This window comes from Phoxinus phoxinus, assembly GCF_949152265.1.
Source record: "Phoxinus phoxinus genome assembly, chromosome: 3".
NCBI lineage: Eukaryota > Metazoa > Chordata > Actinopteri > Cypriniformes > Leuciscidae > Phoxinus > Phoxinus phoxinus.
Window position 1 is genome coordinate 41,345,562 of NC_136878.1, and position 22,636 is coordinate 41,368,197.

At 40.9% G+C, this 22,636-nt stretch overlaps 1 protein-coding gene across 3 annotated transcripts in view; it reads left to right on the forward strand.

Moving 5' to 3' along the window:
• Positions 1-22,636, forward strand: part of doc2b (double C2-like domains, beta) — a 256,275-nt gene that overhangs the window by 207,508 nt on the left and 26,131 nt on the right. For all 3 annotated transcript variants that reach the window (XM_079608666.1, XM_079608667.1, XM_079608668.1), the window contains one exon: positions 7,199-7,273. In XM_079608666.1, the coding sequence (XP_079464792.1) occupies positions 7,199-7,273 (75 nt within the window). The remainder of the gene's footprint in view (positions 1-7,198; positions 7,274-22,636) is intronic.

Genomic DNA, 22,636 nt, shown 5'->3' on the forward strand with positions numbered 1-22,636 from the left:
GAAGGAAATTGTCTCAAAAATTTGCATGTCCTAAGCCCAAACATTGCATAAGTGCTACAGTATGAAGTACAAAAAAAATCTTGTGTTTAAGCCAGAAGTTGACACGTTGCACCACTCAAACAAACATAGCAATGTTCTGAGAGAGGCCCTATGTACACTCTTTGGAAAAAGTCAACCTACAAATAGCTATTTAGTCTCTCCACAATAAACTGGAATAGGAGAAAGTGTTAAACAGTCCCTGGGTCCTACTTATTAAGATGTTACTCTTGCATTTATTCTCTCACTTCCTCCCTCCCGGTGTTTATCAAGCCCACCTCCAGCCTGTACTAATGTTTTTCCGTTGTGCATTATGGCTCTGTACTAGGTGGCTCAATGGCATTTGGAGCCCGTACAGCTCTCACCCATTGAGAGTCATCTGTGCTGGAACCTCCATCTGCTCTTGTGAAACGCACTTGATTTCGACCAGCCCTTCCCTTTTACAGAATCTCGTCCCTTTCATTTTTAAGTGCAGACCTTCTCCAACAGGATGTTTATGCGGAAGAATAAAGAGATATAATTTGGCAGATGAAACATTTCTGACTAGTTAGCCGTTGATTGTGAGATGGGAAGGGAAATGCCATCCTTGGCAGCGTGGCTGCGGTAAGTAAAGCGGTATGAATGAGTGGGTGCGCACGCGGCTTTCACAGGCACTCGCTGATGCATGCCGCCCATCTCCTTTCACACTGGTCATTTCTCCTGCTTCCCCATAATTATGATCAACCATCCATTCACTGGCAACACTGCAATCGGATGCCCCATAACACATTTATTGTTGGCTTGGTTCTCAGGAGACCTCCGCCTCTCTGTTTTATGCCTATCCTGAATAGTCGAGGTCAGCTGGGACATTACAAAAGCACATTAAGGTTACGCCCACTCGCCCTCCTCCAATCGGCTTGCAGGTACCAGACAGACCTTTGATGAAGAGTTTAGTTTCTCTGTGTTTAACGTATCCTTCAATAATATGAGAATGGGACATTGTACAGTATTAAATCACACGGCCGTTTTTCTTTATGGATCAGACGGGCTACTGATTACCAGACACCCATATTTCAAATCCTGAATTACACCGAGTGCCTGGTGCAACACTGAGTGAAGATAACTCAGTTCTTACTATCAAAAGGATATATATACTCCAGGGGTTTGTCTAATCGAACCATTTTAGGTGTATTGGACCTGGATTCATGGCAGTTGGGAGATTGAAAACGCATACGTACGGTGAAAGCGAGGTTCAGTTTTGTGCTTGTCCTTATTTTAGTTACGGGTTTGCGTCAGTCCTCTTCTATAGTGGAGTGGACCTCAGAGGCTTTTTCAGCTGCAGTACCTTCAAAGAGAACGACCATCTGCAGTCTCTGCACGCACGCACACACAAAAATACTCACAAACACAATCACATAGAGCCGAGCGGACCTGTGGATCTTTGAAAACTGCTTTGTAGCTCCGATGAGACCGATGCGCACGGGTCGTCCTGTGATGGGCCACCAGCAAGGGAATAACTTGGAAGAGCTGAATGACTGATATTGAATGAGAGAAATACACAAAGGATATTTACATTTTTGACAAGCTTTTGTCTGAAGTGTGCATTTTTTTGGTTCAGTGATAAAAACAACTTATCCTTGACCAGTTTTATGCTGGTTGACTAGTCCGTGTAAACACAGGCTGTATCTTTTCCAGGCTATGCACATTGTGTCCTATGTATTGAATTAGATGAGAGAAGATCTTACTTGTGTTCTGTTGGTAGGCACGTGTGTGAGATGAATACATTCCTGGACATATTACACTGTTGTGTAATAAAAATTTGACCTTCATAGGCACAATAGCTTGTCACTGGGGCAGTGCCCTTAAAAGAGACAACCTACCCCTAAAATATGCACGTTAGTTCCTTAGAGTAGTAATATATACCCTTAAGGTACTACAGTATACTTCTCGTTTGACTTTTTAACGGTTGGCATACTGTGTTGCTGTTTGTTTTAGTGGCCTGACATGTCAACTTCTTGCTTAACCAATGGTGTGCAGTACTTTGGGGTGAGAGTCTGCAATAAATATTAATAATGACTAATTTTCTCATTTGTTTCTATAATGAAAGACCCAGTTGGTTTGGTCACGCTTCAGGTGCATTTTACAAAACTATATGTAAAGATGTTTTTCTAAAACCTCTGAGAAAAAAAATGCTACTTATGCTAGTAACATAAGTCCAACATAAGATATAGTTTGAGTAGACTAGGCAACTTTGTTTGCCCGTGACCCCTCCTGACATGTTCCTTTGCCCATGCAGAGAACTTGTCAGAGACTGAGAGTTTTCTCACACCCCCTCATGTTCATTTGTTTTTTATTTCTCAGGCGTTGTTGTTGTGTAAAATGCAACAATGATTATTTATGTCTTTATGCACTTTCCTCCACGTACCCACAAGCTAAACAAACATGGAGAGAGAGGTGTGAAGCCCGTGCAAGCCTCTTTGACAAGTTTACACTGTATAGCTCACAGAAGCAGAAAATAACTAATTAGGATTGCGGTTCTGACAGCCCTTGTATGTTAGGCTGGAGAGGCCGGCCCTTTCTCTGGCTCTCTGATATCTGCTCATCTCACACATGACTGCACACAGCGGGGTCTGGAGGACCGTCCAGGAATCCTACCTGAGAGAAAGCCTGCTGGGAAAAGAAATGCATCACTGAAGCATGGATACATACTTGCGCAATATCCTGAATCTATATTAAAATCAGTTTGTGTGTGGCTCGTTTTAGCATGTGATGTTCAAATGCTAAAATTCAATAGGCCTTCTGACCAGGGCTTGACAATAACTTTTTTGCCCACCAGCCACTGTGGCTAGTGGTTTTCCAAAGTTACTACCCACTCAGCATTTTCACTGGCCACAATTTTGACGTTGATACCATGGGGAAAAACTGCCATATAGATATTTTTAGACCTGACACACGGATCCATTGTACTGTTACATATGAGTTTTCTTTCTCAACTGTTCACTTAGAACATAACTGACTGTGTTTGCCAAGACTGGCATTTTGACATTATTTTGTGTGTATTCGACTGTTCAAGTGCAATAAGCAGAAGAAAATAACTCAATTTAGTCATGAGAGGCGGCTTAATGTGTGCGCACTTTGGGTGAGAGCACAAAATCTGGATGAATTGTATATTCACACAAATTCATACAAAAAAAAGTATATATTATACATAGAATTTAACCCACCAAAGTAGCTCGTAGGTTCTGTGTTACACGCCACTGCTGAAATACACTCGCATTTGGCAGGTGTTAATGTCAAGCCCTGCTTCTGACTGTTTTCTAACTATTAGTAGTGGCCTTTTTATATTTGGTTTTTTACTTAATTTAGCTTCTTATCAGCAGAAAAACTTTTTCATTTCAGCTCTGCAATGCGATCTGAATTTAGTAGGAGATAATGTACACTACCATGCAACATTTTAGGGTCGGTAAGATTATTAAAGTATTTTTGAAAAGTTTCTTTTGGACATTTATTTGATAAAAATACAGTAAAAACAGTATTATTGTGAAATATTATGACAATGACAATTTATTTGTATAGCACTATTAAAAACAACAGCTGTTGACCAATGTGCTTTCCACATAGGCTCACAAATCACATATAATGAGAAACTTTATATAAAAAAAAAACATGTAAGCACATACAAAAAGACAGTGTTTAATCAAAAGCTTTTGAAAATAAAAATGTTTTAAGTTTGGATTTAAAAATAGTAAGAGATGGAGCCTGTCTTAAACTAATTGGAGAGAGTATTCTAAAGTCTTGGTGCAGCGATACAAAACGCTCGATCTCCTCTGCGCTTTAGCCGCGATTTTGGGGTAGACAGTAAGGCCTGATTTGAAGAGTGTAGAGACCTTGCAGGCTTTTGTTCCATTAATAATTCTACTAGATACGTTGGTGCTAATCCATTTAAAGATTTATAAACTAAAAGTAATACTTTAAATTCTACTCTGTAATACACTGGTAACCAGTGCAATGATCTTAGAATCGGGGTGATATGCTCTCTTTTTTTTTTCGCACAGAAAACGGGCCGTAGTATTTTGGACAAATTGTAAACGAGATAGTGTTTGCTGACTAATTACCAGATATAATGAGTTACAATAGTCCAATCTTGATTAAATAAAACATGAATTAATTTCTAAAGATCTTTAAATGAGTTTATTTGGCGAAAATTTTTGATTATCGTCCAAAACAAAACCCAAATCTTTCACCCAGGGTCTCAGGTACACGGAAATCTCACCCAGATTCAAGTTTACAGATTTTGATAGCTCAGATGGGCTAAACATAATGATTTCGGTTTTCTTTTCATTCAAAATTAAGAAATTTAAAGAAAGCCATGCCTTTACCTCCTCTAGGCATGCTGTAAGAGATGTTAGGCTTAAAAAATCTCGTTTCACGGACAAATAGACCTGTGTGTCGTCTGCGTAGCAATGAAATGACAGACCGTGTTTTTTAAAAATGGACCCAAGAGGAATTTTAAAAAAAAATGTATTACAATTTAACATAACTGCTTTCCACTTTAATTTATTTGAAAATGTAATTTATTACATTTATTTTCAGCATCATTACTCATTAATTAGTAATTACACATTACAGTCTTCAGTGTCACATGATCCTTCAGAAATCATTCTAATATGCTGATTTGCTGCTCAAGAAATATTATTATAAATGTTGAAAACAATTGTGCTGGTTAATACTTTTGTGGAAACCGTGATACATCAGGATTCTTTGATGAATAGAAAGTTCAAAAGAACAGAATTTAATTAAAGCTTCAGTGGCTGAGGTTGTAGAGATTGCGCATTAAACTGTTGCTCTTAATGGGAGACCGTCAAAGAGAAATTCACTATTAAACATAAATATCTTGGCACAGCATGTGGGAGACTCTGAAGCCGCCTGGAAGATGCTTCTCTGGTCTGATAAGATGGAGATGTTTGTCCATTAGAATAAACGGCATATTTGGCATAAGCCGAACTTTGCACATCAGAACGCTGCTCCATCCCCATGGTGAAGCACGGCGGTGGCAGCATCATGCTGTGGGAATGCCTGGCAGGCTTGTGCGGGTAGAGGGTAAAAAATGCAAATCCTAGAGGAAAACGTGATGAAGTCTGCAAGACCCAGATATACAGGAATGACTGAAAACAACAATGTTTATGTCCTGGATTGGCTGTTTCAGAGTCCACAACTCAATCCAAGAATTCAGCGGTGGACTTGCTGTTCTCTCATGATGTCCATCTCTGCAAAATGGGAGAATGATTGAGGAAAAATGGCAGTGGCCAGATGTGCAAAGCTGATAGAGAACCAAACACGCTCAGACTCAAAGCTGTAATTGGTTTTAACATGTTTACTTATAAGATTAGACAAAAATGTTTAAGCCATTTCTTGTTGTTCTGTGGTCTTTCTAAACACTAACTGGAATAGCCAGAAGTTCTGAACCATTTCATGAGCTACAGCTCTTGGTTTCCATGATATGTTCAATGCACAGACTAGACTTGGAAAAAATAAGTAAATGCTGTCGAAAGATATTCTTTAATACATTTATTTGTAAGTGAATTCCAGGTCATCTTTGCACAGAACCGTAGTGTCAATGAGAAAACCAGCTGAGAACTGCTGCAAGATCACTTTAAAGTAAATACATTTCATTTTTTTAAACCGAAATGATGAGATACAAATTTTGGAAAACACTTTATATTAGTGTCCTTGTTACTTGTACTTCCTGTAGTACTAACCCTAAACCAAAACTGCACTTTATTTTACAGTCCTGTTCCCCATGTACATACTATGTATACTGTACTTACCTTATATGATATTACCCAGTACTTTCTACACATGTGTACATTCTGTAAAATAAAGTGAAACCCCGAAACCTGTTCCTAACCCTATAGTAAGTACATGTTGTTAATGAATATTAGTCAATACTTATAATTACACTGTAAGGACACCAAATTTTGATATACTGTATTTACAGATTTATTATAAAAAGGAAAAATGTTTGTCCTTTGATTTATTTTTCCTTTTCTTTCTCTCACTAACTTAGAAATACGATTTTAAGCCAGACGTCTCTGGAAAGACCTGAAGCTCTTTCAGCAGTAGCTCTCTGTGCGAATAAACTTGATTTTATTAGTCAACTTGGCTATTGTTTACAGAAGATGATAACCCCTTCTCTTAAATAATGCTGCAAAGTTGCATTATGCAGACAGCTAAAATGAAAACCATAATTTGGACCACAAAGGTAAATCCAGACTTTGTGTGGAACATGCTGCCTTAATCAACAACATTCCCCTCAAGGTTTCCGGGAGACAGCGGTGCTTTTATCCGACTGTGAATGTGATGAAAAAAATTAATTTATATGGCATTATTCGGTAATACCCTCTGTGATATTGATGGGCCTGAAGAACTACACAGCCCTACGCATCCGAAGGCCAATGCTACCTCACTGAATCCCACTACAAAGATGGTAATTAAGCAGCAGAGCAGAGGAGATGATGGGTGTCAGGTGGTGCAGAGGTTTTAATGAGATCAATGTTTGCCTCACATACTCTCTGACAGCAGACAGTGTTGTCTAGCTTTGTATTGATATTTACTTTAAATCCTTTGCAGCTTGTAGTTAATTCATAACCCTCAAGTTTTGTGCGGGATTTCGGAGACCCCAAGGCTGTTTAAATAGCTCAAAAAACATCAGAATCTTATGAGAGCTGATTATAAACAAAATTTCAGAAAGCATAACTTTGTGTAAAAATACAGCATCCTTTATTATTATTGGCACCAACACAATTGCTCAAATAAAAAATGTTGATTGCACGTCTGATATTACTGCAGTGATTGGGCTTTTTATGCCCTGTCCGCACAAAGTGCTTGAGCTTTTTGCCATTTCTAAAATGCATGTTAATAGAAAGCTAAGAGCTGCAGGAGAGTGCTCTGCTGTCATGGCACGACATCACCTCCAGCATTTCTAATTAGCTAATTTGGCTGGATTTGAAACGCTACGTCTTGTTAGAAAAAGCAAGAGTTTGACATGAATTGGATATCTAAAACCTGTGGAATCTATCAGGCTGACATGGTGCTTTATGCTGATGACTTCACAGGATGTCTAAAAGTGGTTGTTTTTCATAAGTCACACTTTTTCTTTTTCTTTTTCTCCTCTGTCTCTCAGGGACTCAAACCAATGGATCACAATGGGTTGTCAGATCCCTATGTTAAGCTGCACCTACTGCCTGGAGCTAGTAAGGTATGTGCCTGCTCACCAATTGCATTGGTTTACACATTCCCAAGAGGCTTGTAGTTATATTATTTAAATGTTTAAAGGAAGTGTTTCTCAACCAGGGGGCCTTGACCCATTGAAAGGTCCCCAGAAAACTTCCAAGGGGATCACGGGATTACTTAAAATTATACTTATACAATTTAAATGTATATTATCATCAATAAAATAATAATTAATTAATAGTTCATTAAAATGTAAAAAACTAAAAAAAAAACTAAAAATATATATATATATAAATAAATATAGCTGCAAGCAGCGATTACGGGCCCAAGCCGGTGGCACCGCCACCCTGGTGCCTTTAGTTACACTAAAGGCACCGGGCTGGCGCTGCCACCGGCTTGGGCCCTCCATCGCTGCTTGCAGCTATATTTATTTATATATATATATATATATATATATATATATAAAAAGCCGCCACCCCGTTGCCTTTCGGGTTCCTGTGCACGACGGGCAATAACGTAACCCCGCTTTGACTGTCGAGAAGAAGTCTGCTTTAGAGCTTGTATCAGTGTGAGTCTTTCTGCTCCCCTCCAAACACACACAGAAAAGGGGGGGGGACTCACATTAGTTACATCCATGTGATCGCTCTCTTACAACAAACACGCTACTGAAGTTTCATCAAGATCAATAAATGTATGAAGACGTTATAACAGATCGTGTTTCTCTTTACTCGCCATAATTTCGTTTCCTCGCCACGGCCAAACTGTTCGAGATATCAAAAATCCGTCAGCAATTTAGTATCCTCAATGTCTTGTCGTCAGGCTGACCGAGTTTGGTTGCGATTGGATGAATTTTCTAGAAAGAGTGTTTCAAATTCCAGGGGCATGCGTTTTCATACCACCCACAATAGCCGACTTCCTGTTGGGCTGGCGTAAAACTTAGAGCACGAAAGTTGTTCGGCCCGATGAGATCTAAATGTGTACCGAGTTTCATATTATTACATGCAAGCGTGTTTGATATACGGACAAGTGTTTGAATCCCATTCCAGGGGGCGCTGTCGAGCCCCCCTGCCACACCCGGGTACCAGCTTCAGCCTGGCCCTGATGGCCGCGGGTTCTGAGCTGTGTGCAAAATTTCAAGAGTTTTCGAGCACGTTAAGGGCCCCAAAAGTGCCCGAGATTTTGCACACAGCTGAGAAAGGGTTAAACTAAACTAGCCCCCCTCCTCACACACACACACATACACAGATCCCCCCCTCCCCTCCCCACCCCACACAGACAGACACACACACACAGAATGGCAGAGAGACAGAGAGAGACACAATTCACATTCAAACCACAATATCTGACTTTCTGTTGGTCGGAGCTAATGACTGTAAATTAGAAAGTAGTTCGGCTTGATAAGATCAATATACACGCTGAGTTTTGTAACTGTAGGTAAAACTATAACTAAGTTATAACACACTTTATGCATCCTTTTTTAATCATAAATTCGTTTCCTCGCCACGGCCAAACCGTTCGAGATATCAAAAATCCGTCCGCAATTTAGCATCCTCCATGTCTTGACTTCATGCACACCGAGTTTCGTGGTCATCGGATGAATTCTCTGGGAGAAGTGTTTCAAATGCCAGAACATGCGTTTCCATACAGCCCATAATAGCCGACTTCCTGTTGGACTGGCGTAAAACTTAGAGCACGAAAGTTGTTCGGCCCGATGAGATCTATATGTGTACCGAGTTTCATATTATTACATGCAAGCGTGTTTGATATATGGACATGTTTTTGAATCCCATTCCAGGGGGCGCTGCCGAGCCCCCCTGCCACGCCCGGGTACCAGCTTCAGTCCGGCTCTAATGGCCGCGGGTTCTGACATTTGTGCAAAGTTTCAAGAGTTTTTGAGCACGTTAAGGGCCCCAAAAGTGCCCGAGAAGTCCCACACAGCAGAGAAAGGGTTAAAATAAAGCCCCCCTTCTCTCTCACACACAGACACTGAGAGAGACTGGCAAAATTCCCATCAAATCACATTCAAACCAAAATATCTGACTTCCTGTTGGTCGGAGCTAATGACTGTCAATTAGAAAGTTGTCCGGATCGGGGAGATAAATATAGATACCGATTTTTGTTACTGTAGGTAAAACTAATACCCCATTTTTGACTAAAGGTGGCGCTACTGAGCCCCTTACCACGCCCGTTTCTGAAACTGTGCACAAGTGTACTAGGCAATAAATGTAAAGTGTCTGTCGAGTTTCATGCAATTTGAAGTATGCTAAGAGTCTCAAAAACTTTAAAAAAGAATATTAAAGTTTGATGCGTTGCCATGGCGACAGTATTAAAGATATCAATAATCCTTTCACAGGTCTACATCTGCCGTGTGTTTACATTATACAGATGAAGTTTGAAGCAAATCGGTAAAAATAAGAGGGTGATTTCAAAGCATTTTGAAAGTGACACACTTCCTGCAGCCAGTTGGTGGCGCTATAACTTTGACTCACAATAGTCACATCCATGTGATCGGCCTCTTACAGCGAACACACTGCTGAAGTTTCATCAAGATCAGTTAATGTATGAGGATGTTATAACACACTTCCTGTTTCCAATATTCGCCATAAATTTGTTTCCTCGCCATGGCCAAACCGTTCGAGATATCAAAAATCCCCTCGCAATTTAGCATCCTCCATGTCTTGACTTCATGCACACCGAGTTTCGTGGTCATCGGATGAATTCTCTGGGAGAAGTGTTTCAAATGCCAGAACATGCGTTTCCATACAGCCCATAATAACCGACTTCCTGTTGGACTGGCGTAAAACTTAGAGCACGAAAGTTGTTCGGCCCGATGAGATCTATATGTGTACCGAGTTTCATATTATTACATGCAAGCGTGTTTGATATATGGACATGTTTTTGAATCCCATTCCAGGGGGCGCTGGCGAGCCCCCCTGCCACGCCCGGGTACCAGCTTCAGTGCGGCCCTAATGGCCGCGGGTTCTGACATTTGTGCAAAGTTTCAAGAGTTTTTGAGCACGTTAAGGCCCCCAAAAGTGCCCAAAAGGTAGTAAAATAATAATAATAATAATAATAAAGAAGAAGAAGAAGAATAAATATATATATAAATAAATATAGCTGCAAGCAGCGATTACGGGCCCAAGCCGGTGGCACCGCCACCCTGGTGCCTTTAGTTACACTAAAGGCACCGGGCTGGCGCTGCCACCGGCTTGGGCCCTCCATCGCTGCTTGCAGCTATATTTATTTATATATATATATATATATATATATATATATATATATATATATATATATATATAATATATATATAAAAAGCCGCCACCCCGTTGCCTTTCGGGTTCCTGTGCACGACGGGCAATAACGTAACCCCGCTTTGACTGTCGAGAAGAAGTCTGCTTTAGAGCTTGCATCAGTGTGAGTCTTTCTGCTCCCCTCCAAACACACACAGAAAAGGGGGGGGGGGGCTGTCTGTGTGTGTGCCCTCCCTCCCTCCCCACACACACACACACACACACACACACACACACACACACACACACACAGAGAATGGCAGGGGGAACTCTGTCAGAGAGAGACAAAACCACATTCAAACCAAAATATCTGACTTCCTGTTGGTCGGAGCTAATGACTGTAAACGAGAAAGTTGTCCGGATCGATAAGCACAATTTACATACCGAGTTTTGTGACTGTAGGTAAAAATAACCCACCCACTTTAGTCAAAAGTATCTTGAAAGTAACACACTTCCTGCTGCCAGTTGGTGGCGCTATAACTTTGACTCACAATAGTCACATCCATGTGATCGCCCTCTTACAACAAACACACTGCTGAAGTTTCATCAAGATCAATAAATGTATGAAGACGTTATAACACATTGTGTTTTTCTTTTCTCGCCATAACTTCGTTTCCTCGCCACGGCCAAACCGTTCGAGATATCAAAAATCCGTCCGCAATTTACCGTCCTCAATGTCTTGACTTCATGCTGACCGAGTTTGGTGGCGATAGGATAATTTTTCTTGGACGAGTATATCAAATTGCAGGGGCATGCATTTTCATACAGCCCATAATAACCGACTTCCTGTTGGACTGGCGTAAAACTTAGAGCACGAAAGTTGTTCGGCCCGATTAAATCTATATGTGTACCGAGTTTCATATTATTACATGCAAACGTGTTTGATATATGGACCAAGTTTTTCGGACCACGTTCAAGGGGGCGCTGTTGAGATCCCCTGCCACGCCCGGGTACCAGCTTCAGCCCAGCCCTGATGGCCGCAGGTTCTGACCTGTGTGCAAAGTTTCAAGAGTTTTCGAGCACGTTAAGGGCCCCAAAAGTGCCCGAGAAGTCCCACACAGCAGAGAAAGGGTTAAAATAAAGCCCCCCTCCTCTCTCACACACACAGACACTGAGAGAGACTGGCAAAATTCCCATCAAATCACATTCAAACCAAAATATCTGACTTCCTGTTGGTCGGAGCTAATGACTGTAAATTAGAAAGTTGTCCGGCTCGGGTAGATAAATATAGATACCGATTTTTGTTACTGTAGGTAAAACTAATACCCCATTTTTGACTAAAGGTGGCGCTACTGAGTCCCTCCACCGCGCCCGTTTCTGAAACTTCACACATACCTAGTACCTAATAAATCTGATATGCATGTTGAGTTTCATGCAATTTGAAGCATGTTAAGAGCCTCAAATGCACCCAAAAAGAATATAACAGTTTAAAGCGTTGCCATGGCAACAGTATTTAAGATATCAATAATTCTTTCACAGGTCTACATCTGCCGTGTGTTTACATTATACACATAAAGTTTGAAGCAAATCGGGTAAAAATAAGAGGGTGAATTCAAAGCATTTTGAAAGTGACACACTTCCTGCTGCCAGTTGGTGGCGCTATAACTTTGACTCACAATAGTCACATCCATGTGATCGGCCTCTTACAACGAACACACTGCTGAAGTTTCATCAAGATCAATTAATGTATGAGGATGTTATAACACACTTCCTGTTTCCAATATTCGCCATAAATTCGTTTCCTCGCCACGGCCAAACCGTTCGAGATATCAAAAATCCCCTCGCAATTTTTCATCCTCCATGTCTTGACTTCATGCACACCGAGTTTCGTGGTGATTGGTTGAATCGTCTAGGAGGAGTATTTTAAATTCCATTGCATGTGTTTTTTAAACTACGCCAAATAGCCGACTTCCTGTTGGGCTGGGTTAAAAAGTCAGAGCACGAAGGATATATGAACCGATGAGTTCTATAAGTGTACCGAGTTTCATATTATTCCACGCAAGCGTGTTTGATTTATGGACCAAGTTTTCGGACCGCGTTCCAGGGGGCGCTGTCGAGCCCCCCTGCCACGCCCGGGTACCAGCTTCAGTCCGGCTCTAATGGCCGCGGGTTCTGACATTTGTGCAAAGTTTCAAGAGTTTTTGAGCACGTTAAGGCCCCCAAAAGTGCCCAAAAGGTAGTAATATAATAATAATAAATAATAATTAAAGCTGCAAGCAGCGATGAAAGGGCCCTCGCACCCGTGCCACCGCCACCCGGTGGCTTTAGGAAGACAGAGCACGGTGGGCAATGTGCATTTAAGTAGGTAAAAATAGGAGGAGTATGTCAAAGTCTGTTACAAAAATGTCCTTGATTATGGGGATAATAGCATGCGTTATAACTCAGATAAGTGTTGCTAGCATGTTTTAGCATGCTTCTAGCATGTATATAACTCAATGGCATATTTAATATGTTGCTAGTACTGCATCACAGTGTTAAATATGTCATTTCCTGTTGCCAGTAGGTGGCGCTATTACTATAACTGAAAAGTGTCATGTAGATGTGTTCAGGACAGGACTCTTATCAAACGTGTAAAGTTTGGGAAAGATTGGACATTGCCTTCTTTAGTAACAACAACTTCCTCTTTCATTGCATTAGCATGCTTTAGCACTTAGCTAAGAATTGCTAGCATGTTTTAACAGGTTTCTAACATGTTTATAACTCAATGACATATTTAATATGTTGCTAGTACAGCATCACAGTGTTAAACATGTCATTTCCTGTTGCCAGTAGGTGGCGCTATTACTATAACTGAATATTCTCATGTAAATGTGTTAAACATGAGAATATTCAACCGTGTGAAGTTTGGGGCAGATTAAACATCCAATGCCTGAGTTACAGCAAATTCCTATTTAATTGCATTAATAGCATGATTTAGCACCTAGCTAATGTTTGCTAGCATGTTTTAGCATGTTTCTAGTATGTTGTTAACATGTTTAACACTTGCTGGCACTTTTTTGTATGTTATTAGGAGTCCAAAACAGTGTTAAACATGTCACTTCCTGTTGCCAGCAGGTGGCGCTATGACTGTAACTGAATTTGAGCATGGTCATGTGTTCAGGACAGAACGCTTATCAAACGTGTGAAGTTTGGGGCAGATTGGACATTCAATGCCTGAGTTACAGCAAATTCCTATTTAATTGCAGTAATAGCATGCTTTAGCACTTAGCTAATGTTTGCTAGCATGTTTTAGCATGTTTCTAGTATGTTGTTAACATGTTAAGCACTTGCTGGCAATTTTTTATATGTTATTAGGAGTCCAAAACAGTGTTAAACATGTCACTTCCTGTTGCCAGCAGGTGGCGCTATGACTGTAACTGAATTTGAGCATGGTCATGTGTTCAGGACAGAACTCTTATCAAACGTGTGAAGTTTGGGGCAGATTGGACATTGTTTGCCTGAGTTACAGCAACTTCCTGTTTCATGGCGAAACATCAAAATTTGTCAGGCCGCCGAGGACACGCCCTTCGACGAAAACTCTAGATCTTCGCAATTTAACGTCGCAGAGGCCTTAAGATTACACTCACCAAATTTGAAGATGATCAGATTAAAACTGTAGGAGGAGTTCGTTAAAGTACGAGGCCTGAAAATGGCAAAAACTGCACAAAAATCAGAGAGGAAGTTCAAAATGGCTGACTTCCTGTTGTGTTTAAGGCTATGCTCCAAGAGACTTTTTTGTAGGTATTGGGTCATTACATGTATGTACCGAATTTCGTACACATACGTGAAACGTAGCGGGAGGCGCACTCCGTTGAACCTTTATAGGTGGCGCTATCGAGCCATTTTACCCCGCCCAATTCTGAAACGCATATCAGATGTCAATTTTCGCCAGTTCTGACGCGTGTGCAAATTTTCGTGAGTTTTCGTGCATGTTTAGGCCCTCAAAAATGCGATTAAATGCGGAAAATAATAATAATAATTAAAGCTGCAAGCAGCGATGAAAGGGCCCTCGCACCCGTGCCACCGCCACCCGGTGGCTTTAGTAAGACAGAGCACGGTGGGCAATGTGCATTTAAGTAGGTAAAAATAGGAGTATGTCAAAGTCAGTTACAAAAATGTCCTTTATTATGGGGATAATAGCATGCGTTATAACTCAGATAAGTGTTGCTAGCATGTTTTAGCATGTTTAGAATTCAATGGCATATTAAATATGTCGCTAGTAATGCATCACAGTGTAAAACGTGTCACTTCCTGTCGACAGTAGGTGGCGCTATTACTTTAACTTAAAATTGTCATGTAGATGTATTCAGGGCAGGACTCTTATCAAGCGTGTGAAGTTTGGGGCAGATTGGACATTGCCTTCTTCAGAAACACCAACTTCCTGTTTCATTGCATTAGCGTGCTTTAGCACTTAGCTAAGAATTGCTAGCATGTTTTAACATGTTTCTAACATGTATATAACTCAATGGCATATTTAATATGTTGCTAGTACTGCATCACAGTGATAAACATGTCACTTCCTGTTGACAGTAGGTGGCGCTATTACTATAACTTAAAATTGTCATGTAGATGTGTTCAGGGCAGGACTCTTATCAAACGTGTAAAGTTTGGGAAAGATTGGACATTGCCTACTTGAGTAACAACAACTTCCTGTTTCATTGCATTAGCATGCTTTAGCACTTAGCTAAGAATTGCTAGCATGTTTTAACAGGTTTCTAACATGTTTATAACTCAATGGCATATTTAATATGTTGCTAGTACAGCATCACAGTGTTAAACATGTCACTTCCTGTTGCCAGTAGGTGGCGCTATTACTATAACTGAATATTCTCATGTAAATGTGTTCAGGACAGAACGCTTATCAAATGTGTGAAGTTTGGGGCAGATTGAACATCCAATGCCTGAGTTACAGCAAATTCCTATTTAATTGCAGTAATAGCATGCTTTAGCACTTAGCTAATGTTTGCTAGCATGTTTTAGCATGTTTCTAGTATGTTGTTAACATGTTTAGCACTTGCTGGCAATTTTTTATATGTTATAATGAGTCCAAAACAGTGTTAAACATGTCACTTCCTGTTGCCAGCAGGTGGCGCTATGACTGTAACTGAATTTGAGCATGGTCATGTGTTCAGGACAGAACGCTTATCAAACGTGTGAAGTTTGGGGCAGATTGGACATTGTTTGCCTGAGTTACAGCAACTTCCTGTTTCATGGCGAAACATCAAAATTTGTCAGGCCACCGAGGACACGCCCTTCGACGAAAACTCAAGATCTTCGCAATTTAACGTCGCAAAGGCCTTAAGATTACACTCACCAAATTTGAAGATGATCAGATTAAAACTGTAGGAGGAGTTCGTTAAAGTACGAGGCCTGAAAATGGCAAAAACTGCACAAAAATCAGAGAGGAAGTTCAAAATGGCTGACTTCCTGTTGTGTTTAAGGCTATGCTTCAAGAGACTTTTTTGTAGGTATTGGGTCATTACATGTATGTACCGAATTTTGTACACATACGTGAAACGTAGCGGGAGGCGCACTCCGTTGAACATTTATAGGTGGCGCTATCGAGCCATTTTGCCCCGCCATATTCTGAAACGCATATCAGATGTCAATTTTCGCCGGTTCTGACGCGTGTGCAAATTTTCGTGAGTTTTCGTGCATGTTTAGGCCCTCAAAAATGCGATTAAATGCGGAGAATAATAATAATAATAATAATTAAAGCTGCAAGCAGCGATGAAAGGGCCCTCGCACCCGTGCCAACCGCCACCCGGTGGATTTAGGAAGACAGAGCACGGTGGGCATTGTGCATTTAAGTAGGTAAATATAGGAGTATGTCAAAGTCAGTTACAAAAATGTCCTTTATTATGGGGATAATAGCATGCGTTATCACTCAGATAAGTGTTGCTAGCATGTTTTAGCATGTTTCTAGCATGTTTAGAACTCAATGGCATATTAAATATGTCGCTAGCAATGCATCACAGTTTAAAACGTGTCACTTCCTGTCGACAGTAGGTGGCGCTATTACTTTAACTTAAAATTGTCATGTAGATGTGTTCAGGGCAGGACTCTTATCAAACGTGTGAAGTTTGGGGCCGATTGGACATTGCCTTCTTCAGTAACAACAACTTCCCGTTTCATTGCATTAGCGTGCTTTAGCACTTAGCTAAGAATTGCTAGCATGTTTTAACATGTTTCTAACATGTATATAACTCAATGGCATATTTAATATGTTGCTAGTAATGCATCGCAGTGTTAAACATGTCCCTTCCTGTTGCCAGTAGGTGGCGCTATTACTATAACTGAAAAGTGTCATGTTGATGTGTTCAGGGCAGGACTCTTATCAAACGTGTGAAGTTTGGGGCAGATTGGACATTGCCTTCTTGAGTAACAACAACTTCCTCTTTCATTGCATTAGCATGCTTTAGCACTTAGCTAAGAATTGCTAGCATGTTTTAACAGGTTTCTAACATGTTTATTACTCAATGGCATATTTAATATGTTGCTAGTACTGCATCACAGTGTTAACCATGTCACTTCCTGTTGCCAGTAGGTGGCGCTATTACTATAACTGAAAAGTGTCATGTAAATGTGTTCAGGGCAGGACTCTTATCAAACGTGTGAAATTGGGGCAAATTGAACATTCAATGCCTGAGTTACAGCAAATTCCTATTTAATTGCAGTAATAGCAAATAGCATGCTTTAGCACTTAGCTAATGTTTGTTAGCATGTTTTAGCATGTTTCTCGTATGTTATTAACATGTTTAGCACTTGCTGGCAATTTTTTATATGTTATTAGGAGTCTAAAATGGTGTTAAACATGTCACTTCCTGTTGCCAGCAGGTGGCGCTATTACTCTAACTGATTATTCTCATGTAAATGGGTTCAGGACAGAACTCTTATCAAACGTGTGAAGTTTGGGGCAGATTGGGCATTCAATGCCTGAGTTACAGCAAATTCCTATTTAATTGCAGTAATAGCATGCTTTAGCACTTAGCTAATGTTTGCTAGCATGTTGTAGCATGTTTCTAGTATGTTGTTAACATGTTTAGCACTTGCTGGCAATTTTGTATATGTTATTAGGAGTCCAAAACAGTGTTAAACATGTCACTTCCTGTTGCCAGCAGGTGGCGCTATGACTGTAACTGAATTTGAGCATGGTCATGTGTTCAGGACAGAACGCTTATCAAACGTGTGAAGTTTGGGGCAGATTGGACATTGTTTGCCTGAGTTACAGCAACTTCCTGTTTCATGGCGAAACATCAAAATTTGTCAGGCCGCCGAGGACACGCCCTTCGACGAAAACTCTAGATCTTCGCAATTTAACGTCGCAAAGGCCTTAAGATTACACTCACCAAATTTGAAGATGATCAGATTAAAACTGTAGGAGGAGTTCGTTAAAGTACGAGGCCTGAAAATGGCAAAAACTGCACAAAAATCAGAGAGGAAGTTCAAAATGGCTGACTTCCTGTTGTGTTTAAGGCTATGCTCCAAGAGACTTTTTTGTAGGTATTGGGTCATTACATGTATGTTCCGAATTTCGTACACGTACGTGAAACGTAGCGGGAGGCGCACTCCGTTGAACCTTTGTAGGTGGCGCTATCGAGCCATTTTACCCCGCCCAATTCTGAAACGCATATCAGATGTCAATTTTCGCCAGTTCTGACGCGTGTGCAAATTTTCGTGAGTTTTCGTGCATGTTTAGGCCCTCAAAAATGCGTTTAAATGCGGAAAATAATAATAATAATAATAATAATTAAAGCTGCAAGCAGCGATGAAAGGGCCCTCGCACCCGTGCCACCGCCACCCGGTGGCTTTAGGAAGACAGAGCACGGTGGGCAATGTGCATTTAAGTAGGTAAAAATAGGAGTAGTATGTCAAAGTCAGTTACAAAAATGTCCTTTATCATGGGTATAATAGCATGCGTTATCACTCAGATAAGTGTTGCTAGCATGTTTTAGCATGTTTCTAGCATGTTTAGAACTCAATGGCATATTAAATATGTCGCTAGCAATGCATCACAGTTTAAAACGTGTCACTTCCTGTCGACAGTAGGTGGCGCTATTACTTTAACTTAAAATTGGCATGTAGATGTGTTCAGGGCAGGACTCTTATCAAACATGTGAAGTTTGGGGCAGATTGGACATTGTCTTCTTCAGTAACAATAACTTCCCGTTTCATTGCATTAGCATGCTTTAGCACTTAGCTAAGAATTGCTAGCATGTTTTAACAGGTTTCTAACATGTTTATTACTCAATGGCATATTTAATATGTTGCTAGTACTGCATCACAGTGTTAACCATGTCACTTCCTGTTGCCAGTAGGTGGCGCTATTACTATAACTGAAAAGTGTCATGTAGATGTGTTCAGGGCAGAACTCTTATCAAACGTGTGAAATTGGGGCAAATTGAACATTCAATGCCTGACAGCAAATTCCTATTTAATTGCAGGAATAGCATGCTTTAGCACTTAGCTAATGTTTGTTAGCATGTTTTAGCATGGTTCCCGTGTGTTGTTAACATGTTCAGCACTTGCTGGCAATTTTTTATATGTTATTAGGAGTCCAAAATGGTGTTAAACATGACACTTCCTGTTGCCAGCAGGTGGCGCTATTACTCTAACTGATTATTCTCATGTAGATGTGTTCAGGGCAGGACTCTTATCAAACCTGTGAAGTTTGGGGCAGATTGGACATTGCCTACTTGAGTAACAACAACTTCCTGTTTCATTGCATTAGCATGCTTTAGCACTTAGCTAAGAATTGCTAGCATGTTTTAACATGTTTCTAACATGTATATAACTCAATGGTTTATTTAATATGTTGCTAGTACAGCATCACAGTGTTAAACATGTCACTTCCTGTTGCCAATAGGTGGCGCTATTACTATAACTGAATATTCTCATGTAAATGTGTTCAGGACAGAACTCTTATCAAACGTGTGAAGTTTGGGGCAGATTGGGCATTCAATGCCTGAGTTACAGCAAATTCCTATTTAATTGCAGTAATAGCATGCTTTAGCACTTAGCTAATGTTTGCTAGCATGTTTTAGCATGTTTCTAGTATGGTGTTAACATGTTTAGCACTTGCTGGCAATTTTGTATATGTTAATTAGGAGTCCAAAACGGTGTTAAACATGTCACTTCCTGTTGCCAGCAGGTGGCGCTATGACTGTAACTGAATTTGAGCATGGTCATGTGTTCAGGACAGAACGCTTATCAAACGTGTGAAGTTTGGGGCAGATTGGACATTGTTTGCCTGAGTTACAGCAACTTCCTGTTTCATGGCGAAACATCAAAATTTGTCAGGCCGCCGAGGACACGCCCTTCGACGAAAACTCTAGATCTTCGCAATTTAACGTCGCAAAGGCCTTAAGATTACACTCACCAAATTTGAAGATGATCAGATTAAAACTGTAGGAGGAGTTCGTTAAAGTACGAGGCCTGAAAATGCCAAAAACTGCACAAAAATCAGAGAGGAAGTTCAAAATGGCTGACTTCCTGTTGTGTTTAAGGCTATGCTCCAAGAGACTTTTTTGTAGGTATTGGGTCATTACATGTATGTACCGAATTTCGTACACGTACGTGAAACGTAGCGGGAGGCGCACTCCGTTGAACCTTTATAGGTGGCGCTATCGAGCCATTTTACCCCGCCCAATTCTGAAACGCATATCAGATGTAAATTTTCGCCAGTTCTGACGCGTGTGCAAATTTTCGTGAGTTTTCGTGCATGTTTAGGCCCTCAAAAATGCGATCAAATGCGGAAAATAATAATAATAATAATAATAATAAACAGAGCAATTCCAATAGTGTCCTCGCACCATCGGTGCTCGGGCCCTAATAATAATAATAATAATAAACAGAGCAATTCCAATAGTGTCCTCGCACCATCGGTGCTCGGGCCCTAATAATAATAAACAGAGCAATTCCAATAGTGTCCTCGCACCATCGGTGCTCGGGCCCTAAATATAGCTGCAAGCAGCGATTACGGGCCCAAGCCGGTGGCACCGCCACCCTGGTGCCTTTAGTTACACTAAAGGCACCGGGCTGGCGCTGCCACCGGCTTGGGCCCTCCATCGCTGCTTGCAGCTATATTTATTTATATTTATATATATATATATATATATATATATATATATATATAAAAAGCCGCCACCCCGTTGCCTTTCGGGTTCCTGTGCACGACGGGCAATAACGTAACCCCGCTTTGACTGTCGAGAAGAAGTCTGCTTTAGAGCTTGCATCAGTGTGAGTCTTTCTGCTCCCCTCCAAACACACACAGAAAAGGGGGGGGGCTGTCTGTGTGTGTGCCCTCCCTCCCTCCCTCCCCCCACACACACACACACACACACACACACACACAGAGAATGGCAGGGGGAACTCTGTCAGAGAGAGACAAAACCACATTCAAACCAAAATATCTGACTTCCTGTTGGTCGGAGCTTATGACTGTAAATGAGAAAGTTGTCCGGATCGATAAGCACAATATAGAGACCGAGTTTTGTGACTGTAGGTAAAAATAACCCACCCACTTTAGTCAAAAGTATCTTGAAAGTAACACACTTCCTGCTGCCAGTTGGTGGCGCTATATTTTTGACTCACAATAGTCACATCCATGTGATCGCCCTCTTACAACAAACACACTGCTGAAGTTTCATCAAGATCAATAAATGTATGAAGACGTTATAACACATTGTGTTTTTCTTTTCTCGCCATAACTTCGTTTCCTCGCCACAGCCAAACCGTTCGAGATATCAAAAATCCGTCCGCAATTTAGCGTCCTCAATGTCTTGACTTCATGTTGACCGAGTTTGGTGGCGATAGGATAATTTTTCTTGGAGGAGTATATCAAATTCCAGGGGCATGCATTTTCATACAGCCCATGATAGCCGACTTCCTGTTGGACTGGCGTAAAACTTAGAGCACGAAAGTTGTTCGGCCCGATTAAATCTATATGTGTACCGAGTTTCATATTATTACATGCAAACGTGTTTGATATATGGACCAAGTTTTTCGGACCACGTTCAAGGGGGCGCTGTTGAGCTCCCCTGCCACGCCCGCGTACCAGCTTCAGCCCGGCCCTGATGGTCGCAGGTTCTGACCTTTGTGCAAAGTTTCAAGAGTTTTCGAGCTTGTTAAGGGCCCCAAAAGTGCCCGAGAAGTCCCACACAGCAGAGAAAGGGTTAAAATAAAGCCCCCCTCCTCTCTCACACACACAGACACTGAGAGAGACTGGCAAAATTCCCATCAAATCACATTCAAACCAAAATATCTGACTTCCTGTTGGTCGGAGCTAATGACTGTAAATTAGAAAGTTGTCCGGCTCGGGGAGATAAATATAAATACCGATTTTTGTTACTGTAGGTAAAACTAATACCCCATTTTTGACTAAAGGTGGCGCTACTGAGCCCCTTACCACGCCCGTTTCTGAAACTTCACACATGCCTAGTACCTAATAAATCTGATATGCATGTTGAGTTTCATGCAATTTGAAGCATGTTAAGAGCCTCAAATGCACCCAAAAAGAATATAAAAGTTTAAAGCGTTGCCATGGCAACAGTATTTAAGATATCAATAATTCTTTCACAGGTCTACATCTGCCGTGTGTTTACATTATACACATAAAGTTTGAAGCAAATCGGGTAAAAATAAGAGGGTGAATTCAAAGCATTTTGAAAGTGACACACTTCCTGCTGCCAGTTGGTGGCGCTATAACTTTGACTCACAATAGTCACATCCATGCGATCGGCCTCTTACAACGAACACACTGCTGAAGTTTCATCAAGATCAATTAATGTATGAGGATGTTATAACACACTTCCTGTTTCCAATATTCGCCATAAATTCGTTTCCTCGCCACGGCCAAACCGTTCGAGATATCAAAAATCCCCTCGCAATTTATCATCCTCCATGTCTTGACTTCATGCACACCGAGTTTCGTGGTGATTGGTTGAATCGTCTAGGAGGAGTATTTTAAATTCCATTGCATGTGTTTTTTAAACTACGCCAAATAGCCGACTTCCTGTTGGGCTGGGGTAAAAAGTCAGAGCATGAAGGATATATGAACCGATGAGATCTATAAGTGTACCGAGTTTCATATTATTACACGCAAGCGTGTTTGATTTATG